Here is a 23,766-nt window from a genome sequence, read left to right on the forward strand (position 1 = left end):
TGCAGATTTAACATTGCAGCTAACCTTTAAGAATGTATTACTTGTCAAGTTTTCGTGTAGTATCAGAGAATATCCACAATCATTGGGAAAAAAAAAACTATTAAAAAACTTCCTTTTCCATCTGAAAAAAAATACTGTGTAAATCTCATTTTGATACTAGTATGGGAAAAACTCTTTATCATTACTATTCCACAGTTTGACATATACAAAATTGCCTTAAAAATACTATTTATATAATTACAGCTAGTACCTGAGGAGAGTTAGAAATTAGGAGGGGAAAAATCCAGTTCCCCTTGTAACAAGATTTTCCGCATAATTTTTCTACTAATCCAGTTCCCCTTGTAACAAGATTTTTCCGCATAATTTTTTCTACATGCTGACCTTGCCAGGATTCTGTCTAGTATCCTCATTTTATTATTCAAAAGGAGGGGAAAAATCCAGTTCCCCTTGTAACAAGATTTTCCGCATAATTTTTTCTACATGCTGACCTTGCCAGGATTCTGTCTAGTATCCTCATTTTATTATTCAAAAGGAGGGGAAAAATCCAGTTCCCCTTGTAACAAGATTTTTCCGCATAATTTTTTCTACATGCTGACCTTGCCAGGATTCTGTCTAGTATCCTCATTTTATTATTCAAAAGGAGGGGAAAAATCCAGTTCCCCTTGTAACAAGATTTTCCGCATAATTTTTTCTACATGCTGACCTTGCCAGGATTCTGTCTAGTATCCTCATTTTATTATTCAAAAGGAGGGGAAAAATCCAGTTCCCCTTGTAACAAGATTTTTCCGCATAATTTTTTCTACATGCTGACCTTGCCAGGATTCTGTCTAGTATCCTCATTTTATTATTCAAAAGGAGGGGAAAAATCCAGTTCCCCTTGTAACAAGATTTTTCCGCATAATTTTTTCTACATGCTGACCTTGCCAGGATTCTGTCTAGTATCCTCATTTTATTATTCAAAAGGAGGGGAAAAATCCAGTTCCCCTTGTAACAAGATTTTCCGCATAATTTTTTCTACATGCTGACCTTGCCAGGATTCTGTCTAGTATCCTCATTTTATTATTCAAAAGGAGGGGAAAAATCCAGTTCCCCTTGTAACAAGATTTTCCGCATAATTTTTTCTACATGCTGACCTTGCCAGGATTCTGTCTAGTATCCTCATTTTATTATTCAAAAGGAGGGGAAAAATCCAGTTCCCTTGTAACAAGATTTTTCCGCATAATTTTTTCTACATGCTGACCTTGCCAGGATTCTGTCTAGTATCCTCATTTTATTATTCAAAAGGAGGGGAAAAATCCAGTTCCCCTTGTAACAAGATTTTTCCGCATAATTTTTTCTACATGCTGACCTTGCCAGGATTCTGTCTAGTATCCTCATTTTATTATTCAAAAGGAGGGGAAAAATCCAGTTCCCCTTGTAACAAGATTTTCCGCATAATTTTTTCTACATGCTGACCTTGCCAGGATTCTGTCTAGTATCCTCATTTTATTATTCAAAAGGAGGGGAAAAATCCAGTTCCCCTTGTAACAAGATTTTTCCGCATAATTTTTTCTACATGCTGACCTTGCCAGGATTCTGTCTAGTATCCTCATTTTATTATTCAAAAGGAGGGGAAAAATCCAGTTCCCCTTGTAACAAGATTTTTCCGCATAATTTTTTCTACATGCTGACCTTGCCAGGATTCTGTCTAGTATCCTCATTTTATTATTCAAAAGGAGGGGAAAAATCCAGTTCCCCTTGTAACAAGATTTTCCGCATAATTTTTCTACTTGCTGACCTTGCCAGGATTCTGTCTAGTATCCTCATTTTATTATTCAAAAGGAGGGGAAATCATCTGGGGTGGTGGTTGTACAACAACACTTTAGATATACTAAAAATCATTGAATTGTACACTTTAAATGGGTGAATTGTGTTGTGTGTTAAAGATATTTCATTAAATCTATTTTAAAAGGTAGAAGGAGAAATGAAAAATCATTCAAAAGTGTCTTTTTAACAGAGGTCCCTAAAGTGGATTTTTACATTTTTCTGTGTATTTTTATTACTGAAATAAAAGCCTAATAAACTAAAAGTGAAAAATTAATTAAAAAAATATAAATTTACTTTTATACTATATGCATCCCTTCCCAGAAGACAGAAATGTTACCAGTTTCTAGAGAGATACTTCATGCATTTAAAAAGCAAATAAGTTATATCCAGAGTCCTTTCTCCTTTTTGGCCAAATAGGTTGTATGCTATTTACACTATTCTATACTGAGCTTTTCTAACTTGGAAATTATTCCGTATCAGTACATAAAGAGTATAGTCACTGGATTTGGGTTTTTTTGTTTGTTTTTTTTTTTTTTTCTGCATCTATTGAGATTACCACCTGATTTTTCTTTTTTTTTTTTTTTAAGATTTTATTATTCAAAAGGAGGGGAAAATCATCTGGGTTGGTGGTTGTACAACAACACTTTAGATATACTAAAAATCATGAATTGTACACTTTAAATGGGTGAATTGTGTTGTGTGTTAAAGATATTTCATTAAATCTATTTAAAAGGTAGAAGGAGAAATGAAAAATCATTCAAAAGTGTCTTTTTAACAGAGGTCCCTAAAGTGGATTTTTACATTTTTTCTGTGTATTTTTATTACTGAAATAAAAGCCTAATAAACTAAAAGTGAAAAATTAAATTAAAAAATATAAATTTACTTTTATACTATATGCATGTATATATATGTATATATATATTTATGTGGTTTAAACTTCAGATGTACATAAGGATATATAGTGCTAAATCTGTCTTCTATCTCTATCCCTCAGCCATAATTCCCTTCCCAGAAGACAGAAATGTTACCAGTTTCTAGAGAGATACTTCATGCATTTAAAAGCAATTAAGTAGCTTGGGTGGCTGTCAATTAGTATGTGCCTGTGGCTCAGGTCATGTTCCCAGGGTCCTGGAATTGAGCCCCACATCAGGCTCCCTGCTTTTCCCTCTCCTCTCTGCTCATGCTCTCTCTTACTATCTCTGTTGCTATCTCTGTTTCTCTCTCTCAAATAAATACAATCTTTAAATTTAAAAAAAAAAGCAAGTAAGTATAGGGGTGCCTGGGTGGCACAGTTGGTTGAGCATCCACCTCTTGGTTTTTTTTTTTTTTTTTTGAGTGTTTAATTCAAACCTATATTTGTAGTTTCTAAAATGTTGATCCACAGACCACTTTGTTACATGTGTGTACCAATGAAAACAAAAGGCAGAGAATCACTGCCATCCCTGCAAAAGAAATGGCTCCTTTTCTAACATTCTTTAAAAATATACAATGTACGGTCCTTGCACCTCAGCACAGGTGGTGACGTAATAAATACAGTGGCTTGCTTGTTCTCCTCACTGTTCCTCGAGGTCCGCCAACTACCTGTTATAAGCCCGCTCCTTTTTGGATTTCTCCAGGGCTTTGTCCATGGTCTTCTCATTCTCCCCTCGACATTAGTAGTTATCTCAGAATCATGGGGTCAAGCCCCACATTCAGCTCCACGCTCAACGTGGAGTCTCCTTGAGATTCTTTCTTTCTCCTTCTGCCTTTCCCACTCATGCTCGCACTCTCTCAAATAAATAAATCTAAAAAAAAATAAAAAGCAAATAAGTTATATCCAGAGTCCTTTCTCCTTTTTGGCCAAATAGGTTGTATGCTATTTACACTATTCTATACTGAGCTTTTCTAACTTGGAAATTATTCCGTATCAGTACATAAAGAGTATAGTCACTGGATTTGGGTTTTTTTGTTTGTTTTTTTAGTGATGTTATTCTTTTACTAGTACATAAAATAACGATCACCTTATGATCATTGTTGTCATAGATCTGATAAAGTGTGGTGTAAATACTGATGAACATCCTGCTTGGCTTGATCTCCCAATCAGTTGGAACTTTAACCATTGCTGTCTATCTTTGCCAGTAACTAGTACATTGTTAGATATTGTCATGTTTGCTAACATAATAAGAGTGAAATAGTATTTCACTGCAGTTTCTTTTTTACTTTTTATTGATCAACAACATTAGTTTCAGGGCTCCTGAGTGGTCACATGTATGCCTCAGCTGAAGTCATTTGATCCCAGGGTCCTGGGATTGGACCCCATGTCTGGCTCCCTGCTCAGTGGGGAGCCTGCTTCTGCCTCTGCCCCTCCCCCTGCTCATGTTTTTTTTTTTCCTCTCTCTCAAATAAATAAAGTCTTAAAAAAAAACATTAGTTTCATGTGTACAACATAATGATTCAAGATTCAAAATCTGTATATATTGTGAAATGATCACCACAGTAAGTCTAGTTAACATATGTCACTACATAGCTACAAAATAATTTTTGCTTGTGCTGAAGACTTATTAAGATTTACTCTCTTAGCATATTTCATCACTGTAGTTATAAATGCATTTTTCTGATTATTTAGGTTAAACATCACTTCATATTCATTGACCATTTATACTTTCTGTGAATTGCCTGTTTAAATCTGTTGCCAATTTTTTAGGGGCTGTCTTTTTTGTTTTTAGTTTAAAATGTTTTGATAAATTGTATATATTTAAGATGTAAAATATGATTTTACACATTTTATGACTGTCAAAAAATGCATAGTATCCCATCTTCTACAATACTATAATTTTCAATCAACTGCTAACATTTAGCAAATCACTAACTACTTTAAACTATTTGTTTTTGCTTGTATCCCACACACAGGCACTAACTACATACTTGTTCAATAAATTAAATAAAATTTAGATAAAGATTTTGATAAGATTCAGCTTGATAATAATAATCATATTCTTTTAAATATTTTTTATTTATTCATTTGAGAGAGAGGGAGAAAGAGCATAAGCAAGGTGAGAGGCATAGGGAGAGGGAGAAGCAGACTCCCTGCTCAGCAGGGAGTCCAATGTGGGGCTCGATCTCAGGACCTGGAGATCATGACCTGAGCTGAAGGCAGATGTTTAACCATCTGAGCTACCCAGGCACCCCCATATTCTTTTAAATACACATATTCTTTTATATGTGCAACATACTTAAAAAAATGTTTATGTACACTCCCTTTGACCGTGTAATTTATCTTATAGGAATTTATCCAATGAAATAGTTGCTTATGTCTAGAATGATAAATGTGCAGGAATATTTATTACAGCATATTATATTTTAGCAAAAGATTATAAATAACCTAAGTATCAGTAGAAGACTAGTTAGGTAAGTTTTAATATATTATGGAGTACTGTTTATAAAAGAATAAGGCAACTCTGTATGTTTCAGGTAGAATGGGGAAGGGAATGTGTTGTAAAGTATAGAAGAGAGGTGACTGATTTTATTTTTAAGTGCCAATTTTTAAAACATATACCATGTCATAGGCTTATCAGTAATATTGTGCACTGGCTAGATTCAACTCAAGTATTACCAATTTGTTTTGTGTGCTCTTTGATTCCAATCAGAGTCACAATGGAATTTTTTTTTTAAGATTTTATTTATTTATTCACGAGAGATAGAGGGAGAGAGAGAGAGAGGCAGAGATACAGGCAGAAGGAGAAGCACGCTCCGTGCAGGGAGCTCGATGTGGGACTCGATCCCAGGTCTCCAGGATCAGGCCCTGGGCTGAAGGCGGCACTAAACTGCTGAGCCAACTGGGCTGCCCAAATTTTGTTGTTTTTAATAGAACTTCAAAATTCAGTTCTAAGAGAGTTGCCTGGGTGGCTCAGTTAAGTGCCCAACTCTTGGTTTCAGCTCAGGTCATGATCCCAGGGTTGTGAGTTTGAGCCCCGCATCAGGCTCTGTGGTCAGCAGGGAATCTGCTGGAGGTTCTCGCTCTCCCTCTCCCTATGCCTCTCTCCCTGCTTTCTTTCTCTCTCTCTCTCCCTCAAATGAATAAATAAAATATTTTTAAAAATAAAATAAAATTCAGCTCTAAGAGAAAGTACATAAGCATAAACTAAAAACTAAGAACAAAGAGAACGAATTTGCCCTACTAGATATTAAATGGTTAGAGTAAGTAAATAAGATCATATTGCCAGATTGTACAGAACAGAATTCATTAATACATCCTTGTATATTGGGAAATTTAGCTTTAAATAAAGGAAGTGTTTAAAATCTCTAAGGAAATGGTGTTTTCCATTGGTTGTTTATTTGAAAATGAAAAAATCAAAATAGGTGTCAACATCACACCAGAAACAAACATTAATTTCCATATGGAATAAAGAGCTGGGCAGCCCCGGTGGCGCCGCGGTTTAGCGCCGCCTGCAGCCTGGGGTGTGATCCTGGGAACCCTGGATGGAGTCCCATGTTGGGCTCCCTGCATGGAGCCTGTTTCTGCCTGTGCCTCTGTCCCCCTCTCTCTCTGTGTCTCTATGAATAAATAAATAAAATCTTAATAAAAAAAATAAAGAGCTAGTTATATATACTTTAAAAAAAGATTTATTTATTCTAGAGAGAGAAAGAGTGCAAGTGGAGGGTGTGCAGAGGGAGAGGGAGAGAGAATCTCAAGCAGATTCCCCACTTAGTGGGGCTGGACACAGGGCTTGATCTGAGATCATGACCTGAGCCAAAATCAAGCATTGATGTGCAACTGACTGAGCGACCCAGGCCCCCCCCCTTTACTTTTTAATGTTGGATAAAAGTTACTGTTATATTACTGTTAACAAGAAAATAGTGAATATTTTTGTTATTTTGCAGTAGGAAGCTTTTCCTATGTAATACATAAAATCCAAAAGATAAAATTAGGTGGAATTAACTGTGTAAAATTTTTAAGATATGTCCAGTAAAAGACACTAACAAAATTCACACAGAAAGATATTTGCAATAATAGCAAAGGATTAGTGTCAATGATATATCAAAAGAATAATTACATGTTATTATAAAAACAATAAATAATCAATAGAACAATTTACAAAGGCTATCAGTATATAATTTACAGAAGATTTAATATAAATGACCAGTAAATATACAAAAAGATTTGCAGCCTCTTAGAAAATTAAATAAGAATAATCAACTGCAGGGATCCCTGGGTGGCGCAGCGGTTTGGCGCCTGCCTTTGGCCCAGGGCGCGATCCTGGAGACCCGGGATCGAATCCCACGTCGGGCTCCCGGTGCATGGAGCCTGCTTCTCCCTCTGCCTGTGTCTCTGCCTCTCTCTCTATCTCTCTGTGACTATCATAAATAAAAAAAAAAAAAAAAAAAAAAGAATAATCAACTGCAAATTAACAGCATTTTTGTTTTGTTTGCCTGTTAGATCAGCAGACCTTAGAAGATTGAGGGATACTGCTGGTTTAAAATAGCAAAATAAAATTTTTCTTTACTTCTGGTTATCATAGCCAAGCAGAAATAAGAGAAATAAGAGAAAAACTGTTTTTGATGAAGCAGTAACTAGAACCTTAAAACAGACTAAATTAAATAAGAATTCTGAGTCAAATGAGAAAATGGTGGGCACTGAGACATGCCTCCTCCATTCTGGAGAAAGAAATAAGTTTGTCTGAAAGTATCTTAGTTATGAATAGTTCATACACTATTTTTGGTTTAAGAATAACACCTCTAGGGGTGCCTGGGTGTCTCAGTCGGTTGAGTGTCTGACTCTTGGTTTTGGCTAGGGTCCTAAGATCCAGCCCTAGGTCAAACTCAGCACAAAGTCTGCTTGAGATTCTCTTTTCCTCTCCCTCTGCTTCTCACCCCACTTGCACTCTCTGTCTCTCAAATAAATAAATCTTAAAAAAGAAAAAGTTTGAAAGGGATTAAGCAACAAGAATAATGGGAATATTCCTGTATAAATAAAATTTAACATGGAGAAACTACATACCCGTAAGTCATTCCCCAGTTTTTTTATTCCCTCAGGTCCTGGCAGGCCCTGACTGACTTTCTGTCTCTATAGATTTATCTAGAGACAAATTTCTAGTCATTCCATAAAATAGGCTCATATACTCTATGAACTTTTGTGTCTACCTTTCATTTACTTAGCATAATGTTTCCAAGGTTGTGAAAAGATTACCTGTTATGATATCAGTACTTCATTTCTTTTAAATAATGAATGATTTTCCAATATCTAGATATACTGTACTTTATCTGTTAATCAGTTGATGGATGTTTGAAGAATTTCCCCTTTTTTGACTATTATGCATAATGCTACTGTGAACATTCATGTACAAGTTTTTGCGTGGACAAATTCTCTTAGAATATACCAAGGACTGAAATTGTGAGTTCTATGATAATTCTGTGTTTAACATTTTGAAGAACTGCCAAACTGTTTTCCATTTGACAAACCCACAAATATATGAGGGATCCTGTTCCTTCAAATTATCACCAATGCTTGTTATTATTCATCTGTTTAATTATAGCCATCCTAGTGGTCGTCAAGTGGTATCTTGTAGTTTTAATTTGAATTTCTTTAATGACCAATGATGTTGACCATCTTTGCATGTGCTTTTTGGCCATTTGTATATTTCTTTGGAGGAATGTCTAGTGAAATCTTTCATTTTTTAATTGAGTTTTTATTTTTTAATATTGAATTGTGTAAGACTTCTTTATGTATTCTAGGTAAAAGTGCCTTGTCAGATACAGGTTTCACATTCTTATCAGTGCCTTTTGAAGCACACAAGATTTTAATTTTGATAATATCCATTTTTTTTGTTGTTGTTGCTTTTGGTGTGATAGCTAAGAAACCAGTGCCCAGCTCAAAGTTACATGGAGTTATGTCTATGTTTTCTTTTGAGAGCGTTATAATTTCTTACATTTAGGTCTCTGATCAATTTTGAGTTAATTTTTGTGTATGATGTAAGGTGGGAATCCAACATCAGTTTTTTCTGCGCTTCGATATCTAGTTGTTCCAGTCCTGTTTGTTGAAAAGACTGTTCTTCTCCTATTAAATTTTCTTGTCAACTTTGTCAAATATTAGTTAGCCGTAAATGAATGTATGGGTTTATTTCTCGACTCTTAGTTCTGTTCTACTGATCTCTATGTCTGTCTTAATGACAGTATCACATGGTGTTGATTATATAATTTGATAGTAAGTTTTGAAACTGGGAAGTATGAATCCTCCAACTTTGTCCTTCTTTTTCCTAAGATTGTTTTGGCTATTCTGGGTCCCTTACATTTCCATAGGAAATTTAAGATCACTATATTAATTTCTGCAAAAAAAAAAAAAAAGCTAGCTACAATTTGAATACGAACTACATTGAATCTGTAGATCAGTTTGGGGAGTATTATCATTTTAATGATATTAAGTCCTTCAATCCATGAATATGAAATGTCTTTCCATTTATTTAGATATTCTTAAATTTTACAACAGTTTTTTTGTAGTTTTTGTTTTACAGGTTTTGCATTGTTTTTGTTAGATTTATTCTTAAATATTTTATTCTTTTTGATGCTATTGTAAGTGGAATTACTTTTTGAATTCTCTTTTTATTCATTGCTAGTGGATAGAAATAAAATTTAATTTTGTATGTTTATTTTGTATTCTGTAATCTTGGTGAACACATTTATTAGTTCTAATAGTTTTGTGTTTGTGTGCATTCACATAGTTTCCTTCAGATTTTTTTAATATCCAAGATCATGTCATCTGCCAACAGGTTGTTTTACTTCTCTCTCCCCAATCTGAATGCTTTTTTATTTCTTTATCTTGTCTTATTGTTCTTCTGGCTGGAACCTCCAGTGCTATATTGAATATAAATAGTAAGAGCAAACATCCCTGTGTTGTTCCTGATCTTAGTGGCAGAGCTTTCAGTCTTTAACCACTAAGTATGTCAACTATGGATTTTTCATAGATGTCCTCTATTAAGGTAAAAAAGTTTACTTCTATTCCTAGTTTGTTCAGTGTTCTATATCACAAAAGGATATTGGATTTTGTCCAATTCTTTTCCTGTGACTTAAAATTATCCCATGGATTTTGTCTTTTACTAATATGGTGTATTATACTGCTTGATTTTTATGTATTCAGTAAACCTAGCTTTCCTGAGGTAAATCCCATTTGGTCATGGTGTATAATCTTTTTTATATGTTGTTGGAACCAGTTTGCTAGTTATTTTGTTGATAATATTTACATTTGTACTCATAAGGGATATTGATCTATAGTTTTCTTGTAGTATCTTAGTCTGGTTTTATCCTTACAGAATGAATTGAGAAGTGTTTCCTCCTTCTTTGAGTTTGTGAAGGATTAGCATGCATGTGTGTGTGCGTGTGTGAATTCTTTTTGAAATTCTTGGTAGAATTTACCAGTGTAGTCATATGACTTTGTGGGGAGATTTTGACTAATTCGGTATCTTTACTTGCTGTAGATCTGTTCAAATATTGTTTTTTTTTTTTAATCAAATTCAGTAGGTTATTCTAAGAATCTGTCCCTTTCATGTAGGTTATATATAATTTGGCAAGTAGTTGTTTGTAGAATTCTGTTTTTATTTCTGTAAGGTCAGTAGGAATGCCCTCTCTTTCATTCCTGATTTTAGTTTTGAGTCTTTACTCATTTGAGTCTTCTCTCATTTTGCTTGTCAACCTACCTTAAAGTTTCTAAATTTTGTTGACCTATTTCAAAGAATCAATTTATTATCTTGTTGATTTTTTCTATTATATTTCTATTTTCTGCTTCATTTATTTTTCCTTTATGTGATTTTATTTCCTTCATCTTCTTATATTGGATTTAGTTTGCTCTTTTTCCAGTTTTTTTAAGGTGCAAGCCTCGAGTATTAATTTGAGGTATTTTTTCTTTTTTCAGTAGAGACATTTACAACAAATTTCTCTCTGAGTACTTCTTTAGCTTCATCTCATTTGGAATGAGATACAACATTTGGAATGTTGTATGTATATGTATTTTAATAATCTCAAAGTATTTTATAATATCCCTCATAATTTCTTCCCTGACTCATTGGTTAGGACTCTGTTAATTTCCACATATTTGTGAATTTTCCAGTTTTTTCCTGTTATTGATTTATAATTCATTCTGCTGTGTTTGTAGAGCATACTTCATATGACTTAAAAATTATTGAGACTTGTTTTGTGGATTAACATCTATCTATCCTGTAAAATGTTCTATGTACACTTGAGAAGGATGTGTATTCTACTCTTGTTGAGTAGAATGTCTTTTAGCTGTTAAGTCTAATTCGTTTATGATGTTCACATCTTCTGTTTCCTTATTCACCTTCTGTCTGGTTGTTTTATCTATTATTCAAAGTGGAATATTGAAGTCTCCAGCTGTTGTTGTTTAATGTCTATTTCTTGGAATGCATGGGTGGCTCAGCAGTTGAGCGTCTACCTTGCCTCTGGAAATCTGAGATTAAGTCCCACATTGGGCTCCTGCTTGGAAGCCTGCTTCTCCTCCCTTTGGCTGTGTCTCTGTGTCTCCCATGAATAAATAAATAGAATCTTTTTAAAAATTGTCTATTTCTCCTTTCAATTTTGTCAATTTTTGCCTCATATATTTTGGGGCTCTTTTTTATATTTATATATTTAGTTTTATCTTCCTCATGAATTAACCTAACCCTCTTGTCTCCTTACAAATTTTGTTTTTAAGTCTATTTTAGCCAAATTTTCATTTGGCTATGTTTACATGGTGTAGCTTTTGTCATACTTCTACTTTCAACCTATTTGTGTCTTTGAATCTAAAATATATCTCTTACAGACAACGTACAGTTGGATCATGTTTTTTTATCCATTCTGCCAGTCCCTGTTTTCTTACTGGAGTGTTTAATCCATTTAAATTTAGTATAATTATGATGAGGTAGGATTTATATCTGTCTTTTTGTGTTGTGTCTGTTTGTTCCCCTTATTGCTTAATTACTTCATTCTTTTGTTAAATATTTTCTAGTGTACCAGTTTAAATCTCTTGCCATTTCTTTTACTATGTGTTTTTAAGTTATTATCTTAATGGTTGCCCTGAGGATTACCATTAACTTATAATTATATAATTATAATTATATAATTTATAACAAGCTAGTGTAAACTAATAGTAACTTAATTTCAATAATATAAAAAAACTTAACTCCTTTGTGGCTTCAATTCTCTCTCCCCCTGCTTTGTGCCATTATTGTCATACAAATTACATGTTATACGTTGTTTGCCCATCAACTTAGGTTTATACTTATTACATTATCCAGTTTTAAATCAAATAGGGTAAAAGGAGTTATAAACAAAAAAATACAAAAAAATAAAAAAATACATTTATATTGTTTTTTATGTTCACTTATGTCTTGCTTTTACTGGAACTCTTTATCCTTCATGTGTATTTGAATTACTATTTAGTGTCCTTTCATATCAGCTGAAGGAATTCTTAGTCTTTCTTTTGTAGGACAAGTCTGCAGACATCAGATTCTATCCAGTTTTGTTCATCTGGCAATGCCTTAATGTCTATTTCATTTTGGAAGAATAGTTTTGCTGGATATAGAGTTTTTGTTTGACATTCTTTTTTTCTCCCCTAGGACTTTGAATATATTATTTTATTGCTTTCTGAGTTCTGACAGTTTCTAACGAGAAATCAGCTATTAATCTTATTGAGTATTCCTTATACATAATGAGTCACTTTTCTCTTGCTGCTTTCAATTTTTCCCTTAGTCTTTGATTTTCAACAATTTATGTTTCTAGGTATGGATCTCTGAGTTTACCCTTCTTAAATACTACTGAGCTTCTTCTAGGTTAATGTTTTCTTATCAGTTTGGGAATTATTTGGCCATTATTTTTTCATACTCTTTCTTCACTTTTCTGTTTCTCATAATAGGTCATCTCAGTCCACCTGTCTTTAGATTTACTGATATTTCTTCTGCTAGTCCACTTATGATGTTGAAACTTTTTAGTGAATTTTTCATTTCACTCTTTGTACTTTTCAACTCCAGAATTTCTATTTGATTCTTTACTGTAATTCATATCTCTTTATTGATAATCTGTTTGATGAGACATTTTTCTCAGACTTTCCTTTAGTTCTTTAGACATGTTTTCTTTACTTCTTTGAATATTTTTAAAATAGCTGATTTAAATTTTTGTCTAGTAAGTCCAACATCTGGATTTCTTCGAAGACACTTATTGACGGCTTCTTTTATTATGTTTGTGTTATTCTTTCTAATTTCCTTGCATGGTTTATAAATTTTGTTTTGTTTTTCAAACTGGGCAATTTTTAAATAATATAATGCGGAAATCTGGAAATCAGATTCCTCGCCACACCCTTTGTTGTGGTTGCTGTTTGATATTGTTGCTTTCTTTTTTAATGACTTTCCTGAACTAATCCTATAGTCAGTATTCTTTATGGTGTGTGGCTACTGAAGTTTCTTGTTATCTTAGTTATCAGCTAATTATTGGACAGAGATTTCCTTAAATGCCAGGAGCCAATAAATTTACCAGCTTTGTGAAGGGGCTTTGAATGTGCTTTGAGGCATGCCTTTAATACTCTGGTAGGTACTTCATAATTCTGCCTCTGCTTTCACTTTCTCTTTACATCATGCTTCACTTAGCCAGAGGTGAGACCTTAGGGCTTTCACAGTTCTTTCCTGTGCATGCACATTACTGTGATCATGCATGTAGACCTAGGCATGTACACAGCACTATACATATGCCTGGTCTTTTAGATTTCCTAAAAATATGTTAGAGCTTGTCAAAGTTACTCATAGACCTCTCATTCCTCAGCTTTTTAAATATTTTGGTCAGTTCCTTGTTTGCCTCAAATGTCATTGTTACCTCAATTAATATTAATGCAGTGTTAAATGATTGTCACTGATTGTTTTCAACAAACCACCTCCTTTCATTCTCTCCTTCTTGAGAAAAGGTTATTTACATGAATGAGGTCTGAATCAGGTAAAATAAGGGCAAGCCTTACAAAAGGGAGTTTCCAGGGCATTGCCAAATAGGTCAAATAATGATAGTTCTCTTTGAATGGTGTTTTGGGGAAAACCTCCAGTGACTACTTGGCCACTCCTGGTTTTCACTGTAATTGCAAGAATATTGGTTTTCTTTTTTTTTTTTTTAATTTTTTATTTATTTTATGATAGTCACAGAGAGAGAGAGAGAGAGAGAGAGGCAGAGACACAGGCAGAGGGAGAAGCAGACTCCATGCACCGGGAGCCTGATGTGGGACTAGATCCTGGGTCTCCACGATTGCGTCCTGGGCCAAAGGCAGGCGCCAAACCGCTGCGCCACCCAGGGATCCCAGAATATTGGTTTTCAAGTCTACTGTGATGAAGGGAATAAGTGTAGGTCTGGTTAAAAAGTCATACAACTGGCCTTACTAAAATTTAGCTTTTTTTCTTGAATAAGGACTCCTTTGATTGTTGCAAACCTTTGGTTAAGTTCCAGAGTTCTGGAAAAATTGATTGACAATTTTGCCAGTATTTTAATAGTAGAGCCTCTTTTGCTGTTGTTGCTTTTATAGAGGACTTGCTTTTCAGAGGTCCTTACTCAGCCATTCCCACCGACATCACTATAGTTTAACAGAGTTTGAGGGAAAGACTCTTCCCCTCCAAGTTATTTCCCTTGTAGTGTTGTTCTCAAAAAATAAACATAGAAGACAAACAAGCATACAAGGACTGGGAGTACAACACCAATAAACCTGTAGTGATAAAAACTTCTTAATGGAGAAATCTTACCAACCAAAAATTAAATTGAAAACATAGAATTTAGGACTTAACTGGAAAGGGACAAAAGGACATTTTAGGGAGCATGAAAATAATGGTCACATGTGCACACATATGTCAAAAGCCATTGAAATATATATATATTTAAGAGCAGTGTCCTTTAGGTAAGATATATTTCAGTTAAAAACAAAAAAAAAAAGTACTGTATGGTAAATCTTGAATCCGTTTGAACTAGAACTATGAATAAACAACTATGGGAATTATGAATCCAGAACAGAACATAAACATTGACTATGCAAAAATATCTTCCAAATATCAGGAGCTAGTGTATAGGCCAGGGAGAAATACGGGGAAAATATAGTATCAAGTATGTATTAGTTATCTATTGCTGAATAAGAGATAACATTAGGTCTTAGCAACTTGGAACCTAAACCTTTATTATCTCAGTTTCTGTGAGTCAGGAATCCAAAAGCAGCTTAGACGGGTCGTTCTGGCTTGGAGGTTGTAGTCACTAGGAGACTTAACTAAAACTAGAGGACTCATGTCCAAGATGCTTCACTTGTATGGTTCTCAGTAGAATGCCTCGGTTACTTGCCATATGAGCTTCTCCACAGGTCAGGTTGAGTAGGCTCACAGCATGACAACTAGCTTCCCTTAGAACCAACCATCAGAGCAGGACAGAAGCTATGTGTTGTTCATAACCTAATATCAGAAGTCACAGACTGTCGTTTCTGCCATATTCTGTTGCAAACCAGCCATCAAGCAGGGTTGATGGAGATGACAAAGAGGATCATTAAGGGTCATCTTAGAGCCTGGCCACCACTACTTGCTAATTTCCTCAGCTTTTTAAGCCAGGAGCCATTACATATTGCCCAGAAGTTAGAAAGTAATGCTTCCAACCTCCTGATGTTTTTGTAAAATCCTTTTCCTTGCTTTAATGCATTCCTTTAGGTACCTTACCTGTCTTTAAAAAGCATTTACTAAACTTGAGTACATCTTTTATTTCCACTCTATACTTTATTAAAAAAATTTTTTCTCCATCCAAATCAAATTGGATTTTATATTTTAAAATTCTGTATATAGTATGTCATACAGTATGCATATGTCCACCTTTAGTAATTATTTCTGCCTACCCAGGGTCTACATATGCTTGGAATGATCTTGTCATGAGTGTGGTTATTTCTAAGTAGTAAGAATTTGGATATATGTGTGTTTTTATTAGCTTTCCTCTTAATTTTTCTTTCCTCTGAATTGCTTATAATTCTTTTTTAATAATGAGCATGCATTACAAAAAGACTTTCAAAATAAGTTTTTTAGTATTCAGTAATCATGAGAATGTATAGAGACAGTCTCATCACTATTGGTTAGAATATAATATTTGGTACAACCTTTTTTGGGGGCAATCTGGCATTTGTCACAAACTTCAGTGCCCGTATGCTTTGAATTAAAAATTCCATTCTTGTGAATCAGTCCTAAAATAACCATTCATATATACAAAGATATACATGGAGTGTTTATTGCATCATCATTTATAATAGTAAACCATTAGCAACAACTGGAATGTTTAATAATAAGTAAATATGTAAGTGGATTTTGGTGTAGAATACTATATCATCATTAGAATGATGAAGATTCATTATGTACTGCATAAGAAAATTCCAATTATGTGAGAAATATTGTTATGTATAGAATAACTCCAAATATGTGTTTAAAAAAACTTAGATGTATATGTATGTTCATGTTCGTGTCTTAAGTGTGCAGGAAAGAATCGGGAAGGATTCACAACAAATAAAACTCTAGGATAGGAAATAAGAGAAAAGTTGGGATGGAGGATGGATTTTTTTTCTGCATGTTTATGAATTATTTCTATGGAGAATGTGTTTTAACTTAAATTTTTGAGATATAACTAGTTGCACTGTAAAAGGTAAATTGTAGAGATGACTGCAGTTCTCAAGTAGAAAACTGCTGAAGAATCACATTTTACTTTTTCAATTGTGAAATGATCCTGTAATTAAAAAGGATCTGATCATGAAGATTGTGTCTTTGTTTATCTTAGATGGCTTGTTCTTTTATCAGATTTATTTCAGTTGTGTAGACAAAAGAGGCTGAGATTCCAAAGGTCAGGAATGAGGATTGGAGAGAACATAAAGAGAATTTTAAGAAGGGATTGGATATGGTAATCATGTGAGGATTGGAAGAAAGAGTAGAGTGGAAGGTAGAATTGAGATGGGGGACACAGGAAGAAGAGCAGATTTAAAGGAAGATGATATTAATTAAATTAATGATATTGGAGACTGGGAAAAATCTCAAGAAGCCATCTTGCAGATGGTTTGAAAGAACAGTCTGGTGCTCTGGAAGTCATTGGCATTTAGAATTTTAAAATCATGACTTGATAGTTGTGATGACCAAAGGAAGAGTGTATAGAATGAGAGAAGATTCTTAGAGATGGAACCCTGGGGACACTAACATGTAAGGAGTTAGCAAAGCAGCCTCTGAAGCTGACTGAAAAGTTGCACTGGACGGTTGTATCTAACATTTCAAGGGTGAAGATGATGTGATTGCTTGGTCAGTAGTGACACATTGCACAGGAAGTGGAAAACATTTAAAATTGTAGTATTAGGGATTTGTGCCAGAATGGGTTGTAGTAGAGAGCCCTCTAGTGGAAGGGAGCATGGCATTTGAGGAACTGGAAGGAGCATGATGAAACTAAAGGTCAAAAAAGAATGTAAACGAGAATGATATTTTTCGTCTTTTGAATGCAGTGTGACCAATCACTTTCTTATTGGAAAGAAATTAATGGGGAATTAGTTTTAGTATCTCAGTGTAAGAGAGTTATGAAAATTATATGTGAATTTTTCTTCTTCCCTGTGAAAGGTGGAGAAGAGGTTTTGAAGAGCTAAAACGTGGAGAATGACTTTTTTCTTTTTTCATCATTGGGGGGGGGGGGGGAGTGAGGGAATTTTTCTCCCAAGGAGAAGTACCAAAGCAGACAGAAAATAAAAGCAAGTCCTTTTGACACCTAGATCAACTAAAGTTCCAAAGGCTTGAACTAGCTACAGAAGGATGAGTGTTAAAGGAACCTTATTAGCAAGCTGCTAATTTAGAAAAATCACTCCAAAGTGTGTTGTTGTACATATTTAGTTTTTCTAGTGACTCTTCTGGAAAAAACTACTTTATTTTCTGTATATAATAAATGAAAATTAATACTAAATTTACAGGGAAGACATTCTTTATTTCCTCCTCATACAAAAGACTAGATAGGAAGATATTCTTTATTACATTTTTTTCCATTTGTTTTATCAGATTGGTTACGTATGGAGAAAGTTGTGGAAAAACCTATGTTAATAGTTAACATTGCTTACCTCAGGAGATTGGCAAGAGAAGGCTGAAAGTAACTTCTTTTGGCACATATCTGTTGTTTAACTTCATTACAGTGTTTTTAAAACAACCAATAAAGCATGTACTGTTTATAGGGAAGGGCTAAAAATAAAATAAATTAATACTTCTTTGTAGGAAGATTAAGAAAATAATATAAAGGTATGCAATGTAGAAAGAATCTGCCACTCCAAATTCCTATTTTGTATCTTTGGCTATGTAAAAATATATTTATAAAACTGTATACTTTTTCATTTGTATCATGGTCATCTACATATTGATATATACCAACTGAATTTTTTAAACACTGCACAGAATTTTGAAAACTTTTTGGGGAAACTTTTTTTTGATTGAAATATATATAAAGTGTCCAAGTTTAATTACTTTTACAAAGTAAAGACATGTATATTTACCATCAAGATCAGAATCACTAATGATGCTGGGGCACCTGAGTAGCTCAATAGGTTGAGCATTTGCCTTCAGCTCAGGTCATGATACTGGGGGTCCTGGGATGGAGCCCCTCATCCACTGTCAGGCTCCCTGCTCAGCGGGAGTCTGCTTCTCCCTCTCCCTCAGCTCTTCCCCCTGTTCTTGTGTATATGCTCTCTCTCTCTCAAATAAACAAATACTTTTTTAAAAATAAAAGACCAGTTAACAATGCCAATCACTACATAACCCTTTTTCATAACACCTCCCAGTTAATTATAATTAACCCCCTTCCCATTAATATAGATAAGTTTTATTTGTTTTTTAACTGTATATAAATTGAGTAATACGGTTGTGGGTAGCTTTTTTATGTGTATGTCTGACCTTTTATTTGGCCTTTATTATTTTTGTGAAAATTTTTTACATAGTTTCATGTAGCAGTCAGTGGTTTATCCTTTTTCTATTTGGTATGGTAGTCTTTAGTAGAATGCATAAATCATGATTTTTATGTATTCTGTTGATGTTTGAGTTGTTTCTGATTGGGGATTATTATGAGTAATGCTCACATAAGCCTGTATGTGTATAAGATGTATATGCCTTGTGCCCATGTTTCTGTTGAGTATGTACAAATTTCTGTGCTATATCAAGGAAAGAAATTGCTAGGTCATACAGTATGCAATTTTCACCTTTAGTAGATACTGCCCAGATGTTTCTCAAAGTGGCCCTGACATCTCACTTTTGTCAGCAATGTGACAGTTTCATAGACTCTGTGTCCTTGCCAACACTTGGTATTGATGGCTTTTTGTTTATTTGATTTGTTTTTGTGTTAGTGTTTGGTTTTAATGGCTGTCTTAGAACATTTTAAAAGTCTGCCCAGTATTTTATTATGGGAATGGACCATAATTTAACTGTTTTTGATGAGCTTTCGCCCTCTTCCTCTACTGCAGCACAGCCAGAACCTGGACAGCTCCAATATCCAGTGGGCTCTGTGACTTGTGTGCAGAAGATTCAATACTAAAAGTTTATGAATCTCTGTATATTCTTTTTTTTCGTGAGAGATTTTTCTCATATTTCCTATTTTTGAGTAGTATGGTACCAATATGAAGAATCCATATAAAGTAGTTTCATTTTATGACATGAAAACCATGTTTTATTTTATAGTGGTAAATGATTGTTTTTTTTCACCCTTGTTTAAAAGTAAGGTAAAAAGGGATGACTGGGTGGCTCAGTGGTTGAGCGTCTGCCTTCGATTCAGGGCATGATCCCAGAGTCCTGGAATCAAGTCCTGCATCAGGCTCCCTGTGAGGAGCCTGCTTCTCCCTCTATGTCTCTGCATCTCTCTCTGTGTCTCTCATGAATAAATAAATAAAATCTTAAAAAAAAAAAAAGTAAGGTAAAAAGTAGTATAAAGTCTGAAACTAGACTCTCGGTGAAAGCATTGCTAAATGGCTAATTTAATTATATGGAATAATTTGCATTCTCTTAGAACAAGCATACAGTGCTAGCTGCTAACACCTGCATCTCCTTGAATTGTAGTCCACTGGAAAACTACTGTGTGAATTACTTGAGAATGTCATCACCTAGGTTTTGGAAAACTGTTTGACTTTCATCCTTTGAAAGTGAAAGTTATTTCCAGTTAGAGAAACTTGCTTGAAAAACTCCAACCTTTCTTTTAACAATTCTCCTCTCCTCAATTTCCTCAAATTGTCTTGTAACATAGGTTTTTAAGGTATGAAACTCTGGGGGCTTGCTTTTAATGAATTCACTGTGATCACCAGCCCTCCTCTTTCTTCTCATGTTAGGAGGTGTGTTATTTCATGATAACCATTCTTCCTGTTGTGCATTATATAGCTTTAAATGAGTGTTGGCACAGGTGGCATTCAGTACCATCCAGTTACCATAAGTAATTCCTTGGGAGAATTTAGATACTGTTAACCCTCTATGATAGCTGAATAGTCTTTTGCAAAGTACCTCGGGTATGTAAGACAGTTTTATTTTCCCTATTACTCTTTGCTTTTGCCAGTTGTATGTTGAATTATTCATTTTTTTGTATAGCTATAATGACCAGAAGAAGCATGTGATTCTCATACCAGTAAGTTTTAGTCATGGTTTTTTACTTTCACATGTGGAGGTTTTTCACATTTCTAATTAATTGCTGTCAAGAACTTCTTAGAGGTAGCTGAAAACTACTGCTTTATATTCTGTTCAGTTTTTTTTTTTAATAAGTCTGTGTCTTAGAAGAATGTCTTTACCTCTTGAGATTTCTTAATAGGTCATATTGTAGCATAACTCTAAAATTCTTCCAGTTCTTTGTTACCTGTAGTAATAGTAAGGAGTCTGAAAATGCCTACATGAATTAACAAATAAGCTAGAAACTTTATTGAAGAGGGTATTTTCAATGACCTCTCCTTTCTCAGTCCCTAAATCTTTTTTCTCAGTATTGATAATGAATAGCTAAACTTGCTGGCTTGATTTTTTTTTTTTTCCTTATTCTTGTATCTGGTAAAAGTTCTAATATTCTAATATTCTCAACCAGGATTGGGCTTCATTCAGGTGGTGGTAGTAGTAGGAGTACAAATCTAATCAGCTTCCAACATATAACTAGTAAGAATCTCTTTATCTCACTTGAACTTAGCTTATAGATTAATTTTAGAGACCACTTTCAAGTCTTGGTTAATAAAATGCTTTGCTATCTAGTAGATCATTTCTGAATATATTCTAGCCAGTGCAGTCATTTACAAAAAAGTTCAATATTAGAGAGTTTGCTCATGGTGCTTTGTTATATAGAGTGACTCAGAGAATAAAGCACGCAGTAACCTAGAACCAACAGTGCCCTCACAGCTGTTTGTCTCTCTGCCACAGGTATCAGCCAGAGCCGGATCTCTCACTGGCTGTTGCAGCAAGGGTCAGACCTGAGTGAACAGAAGAAAAGAGCATTTTACCGATGGTATCAACTTGAGAAGACAAACCCTGGTAAATATCATTTCTTCATTTTATTGCATCTGAAACAAGACAAATGTAGTTAATTACTTTATTAAATCTATGTGCTGACTGGTCTTCACTAAGGTGATTTCATACTTTACTGTTGTTCCTTTTTCCCAGAGAGCACTCCTGTCTACAGCCATATCACCCTGAATGTACTCCGTCTCATCCAAAGAACATTAACTATAAAACCTAAACCCTGATAATACCATTTTTTAACTTAGTGTCAATACTATCTAGTCATGTTCACTCCTTCCTCCAAGGCACCTCTTTGTTTCCAGGTTGTATGCTATTTCTAACGATAGTTTCAAAGACAGGTCATGATTGTCAGTGGCTTCTTTCTATTTTTCGACTAAAGGTACACACATAAAGATTCCATATCTTTTTTGGGGGCGGGGTAAATGTTATTTTAGTTAGTAATGTAAAATTCATACTTTTATTTAGTTACTGCTATACTGTGTCCAGTGATCTCTGCTAATGATTTTCTGTTCCTAATTACCTGGGTGATAAGCATGTTTTCGGACTTTAGAGTGAAGCTGCTCTCATGACTTTGGAAGCAGCAATAGGTTGAAAAGTAGAATGAAATGTGAAGGAAAAAGATCACTGAAACCTTTATGTCTGGAGGCACCTGGGTGGCTCCTTGGTTGAGTGCCTGCCGTTGCCTCAGGTCATGATCCAGGGGTCCTGGGATCGAGTGCCGCATCAAGCTCCCTGTAGAGAACCTGCTTCTCCTTCTGCCTACGTCTCTGCCTCTCTCTGTGTGTGTCTCTCATGAATAAATACAATCATTATAAAAAACAAAAATAAAACCTTTATGTCTGAAGTTGCCAGGAATAGGCAAGACCTATTGTAGGATACTTTTAACAAATGATATATAAAGTCTGAAGTTGTATGGCAGCCTGTCTTAATCTATACATTATGCAGACTGGTGGCAATGAGCGTGATCTCAAGTTTAGCCTTTTGCAATATTATATAGCAGTAAAGCCTTTGCTTACTAAGATTAAATCATCAGTTGGAATATTGCATATTGAAGACTTAGCTATTAATAGCATTGACTCTGAGGTAGAAATAATATTAGAGAAACATGTGTGGTAAGATTTTTTTTTTTTTTTTTAAAGATCACATTCCTGGTCTGAAAGGCCCAGACAGGACAAAACAGAACAGACATATATCAGCCTCTCTACAATGAATTTTTTTATTTACCCTGCCCCCCACTTTCTATTTTGAAATGTTTCAGATGTATGGAAAAGTTCAAAGACCAGCAGAGTGAACACCTGTTTACTTTCTTCTTAGATACAATAGTTATTAACATTTTGCTATATTTGCCTTATCCCTAGAAAATAAATAAATTTAAATATGTACGTATATGCATGTATATGCATCTCTTTCTCTTTAGCATTCATAATTGTAGTCCGTTACCATAGTCCTGCATAACCACAGTCCGTTACCATATCTAAGAAAACTAATAATAATTCCATAATATCATCTAACATCTAGTTTATATTCATATTTCTCTAATTGTTACAAGTATGTCTTTTTCTTATTAAATAGTATCTGATTTAGATTGACGAATTGGAATTTGTTGTTATGTCTTTTTAGACTCTTAAATCTAGTCACTCAAACTTTTTTTTTTCCATAACAAATCTGTTAAACCATCTAATCTTACAGAATGTCCCATATTCTAGATTTTTCTGTTTCTTCTTAGTGTCAATTAATTTACTCCTCTATAGCCCCTGTATTTGCTGTAAACTAGAAGTTACGTTTAGAGGCTTGATTAGATTCAGGTTAAACATTTTTGGCAAGAATACTTCATAGATTATTTAGAGAGGGCATGTAGTAATGTCTACAGTGTACTCTGAAATGCATCAAAATAAAATGGATCAGGAGATGGATAATGTGATAAAGTAAGTAAGTAAAATCTATGATTTGAGTATAGATTTTCATCATAAAATTCTTTCATTGTTGGCTGTATGTTTGAAAATTTTCACAATAAAACATTGGAGCAAAATGCTTTGTCGGTAACATTTACCTCATATATCAAGATGCATGTAATGTTAGGTTGTAGCACTGTTCATATGCTAAGTTTGGGCATTTGTTAAAATAATGACCACCAGATCTTGTCTTTGTAGTTTGTAAATAATCCATAGGGCGTCATTTTGCCACTGGATGGATAGCCTCTTTGACATCAACCTTTTGTCAGTGGTCTTAGCATCCATTGATGATGCTTATTACCTAGATGAGTTATTCCAGTGGGGATTGCAAAATGATGATGATCTTATTTAAATCCTTCAGGATTTCTTAGCTAGCAATTTTTTCTGCAAAGAACTTTGAATTTTAGGTATTCTTCTAATGATAGCTAGATATGTAAGCAAATCTCTCGAAATAATGACTCTTTTGTTGCTGCTATTGGCTAAATGTTCTAAAGCAGCACAATTCAGTGGAAATGTAATACAAATAA

At 34.3% G+C, this 23,766-nt stretch overlaps 1 protein-coding gene across 16 annotated transcripts in view; it reads left to right on the forward strand.

Moving 5' to 3' along the window:
* Positions 1-23,766, forward strand: part of HMBOX1 (homeobox containing 1) — a 191,451-nt gene that overhangs the window by 105,311 nt on the left and 62,374 nt on the right. For all 16 annotated transcript variants that reach the window (XM_041768221.1, XM_041768222.1, XM_041768216.1 and 13 more), the window contains one exon: positions 21,189-21,299. In XM_041768221.1, the coding sequence (XP_041624155.1) occupies positions 21,189-21,299 (111 nt within the window). The remainder of the gene's footprint in view (positions 1-21,188; positions 21,300-23,766) is intronic.

This window comes from Vulpes lagopus, chromosome 8, assembly GCF_018345385.1.
Source record: "Vulpes lagopus strain Blue_001 chromosome 8, ASM1834538v1, whole genome shotgun sequence".
Lineage (NCBI taxonomy): Eukaryota > Metazoa > Chordata > Mammalia > Carnivora > Canidae > Vulpes > Vulpes lagopus.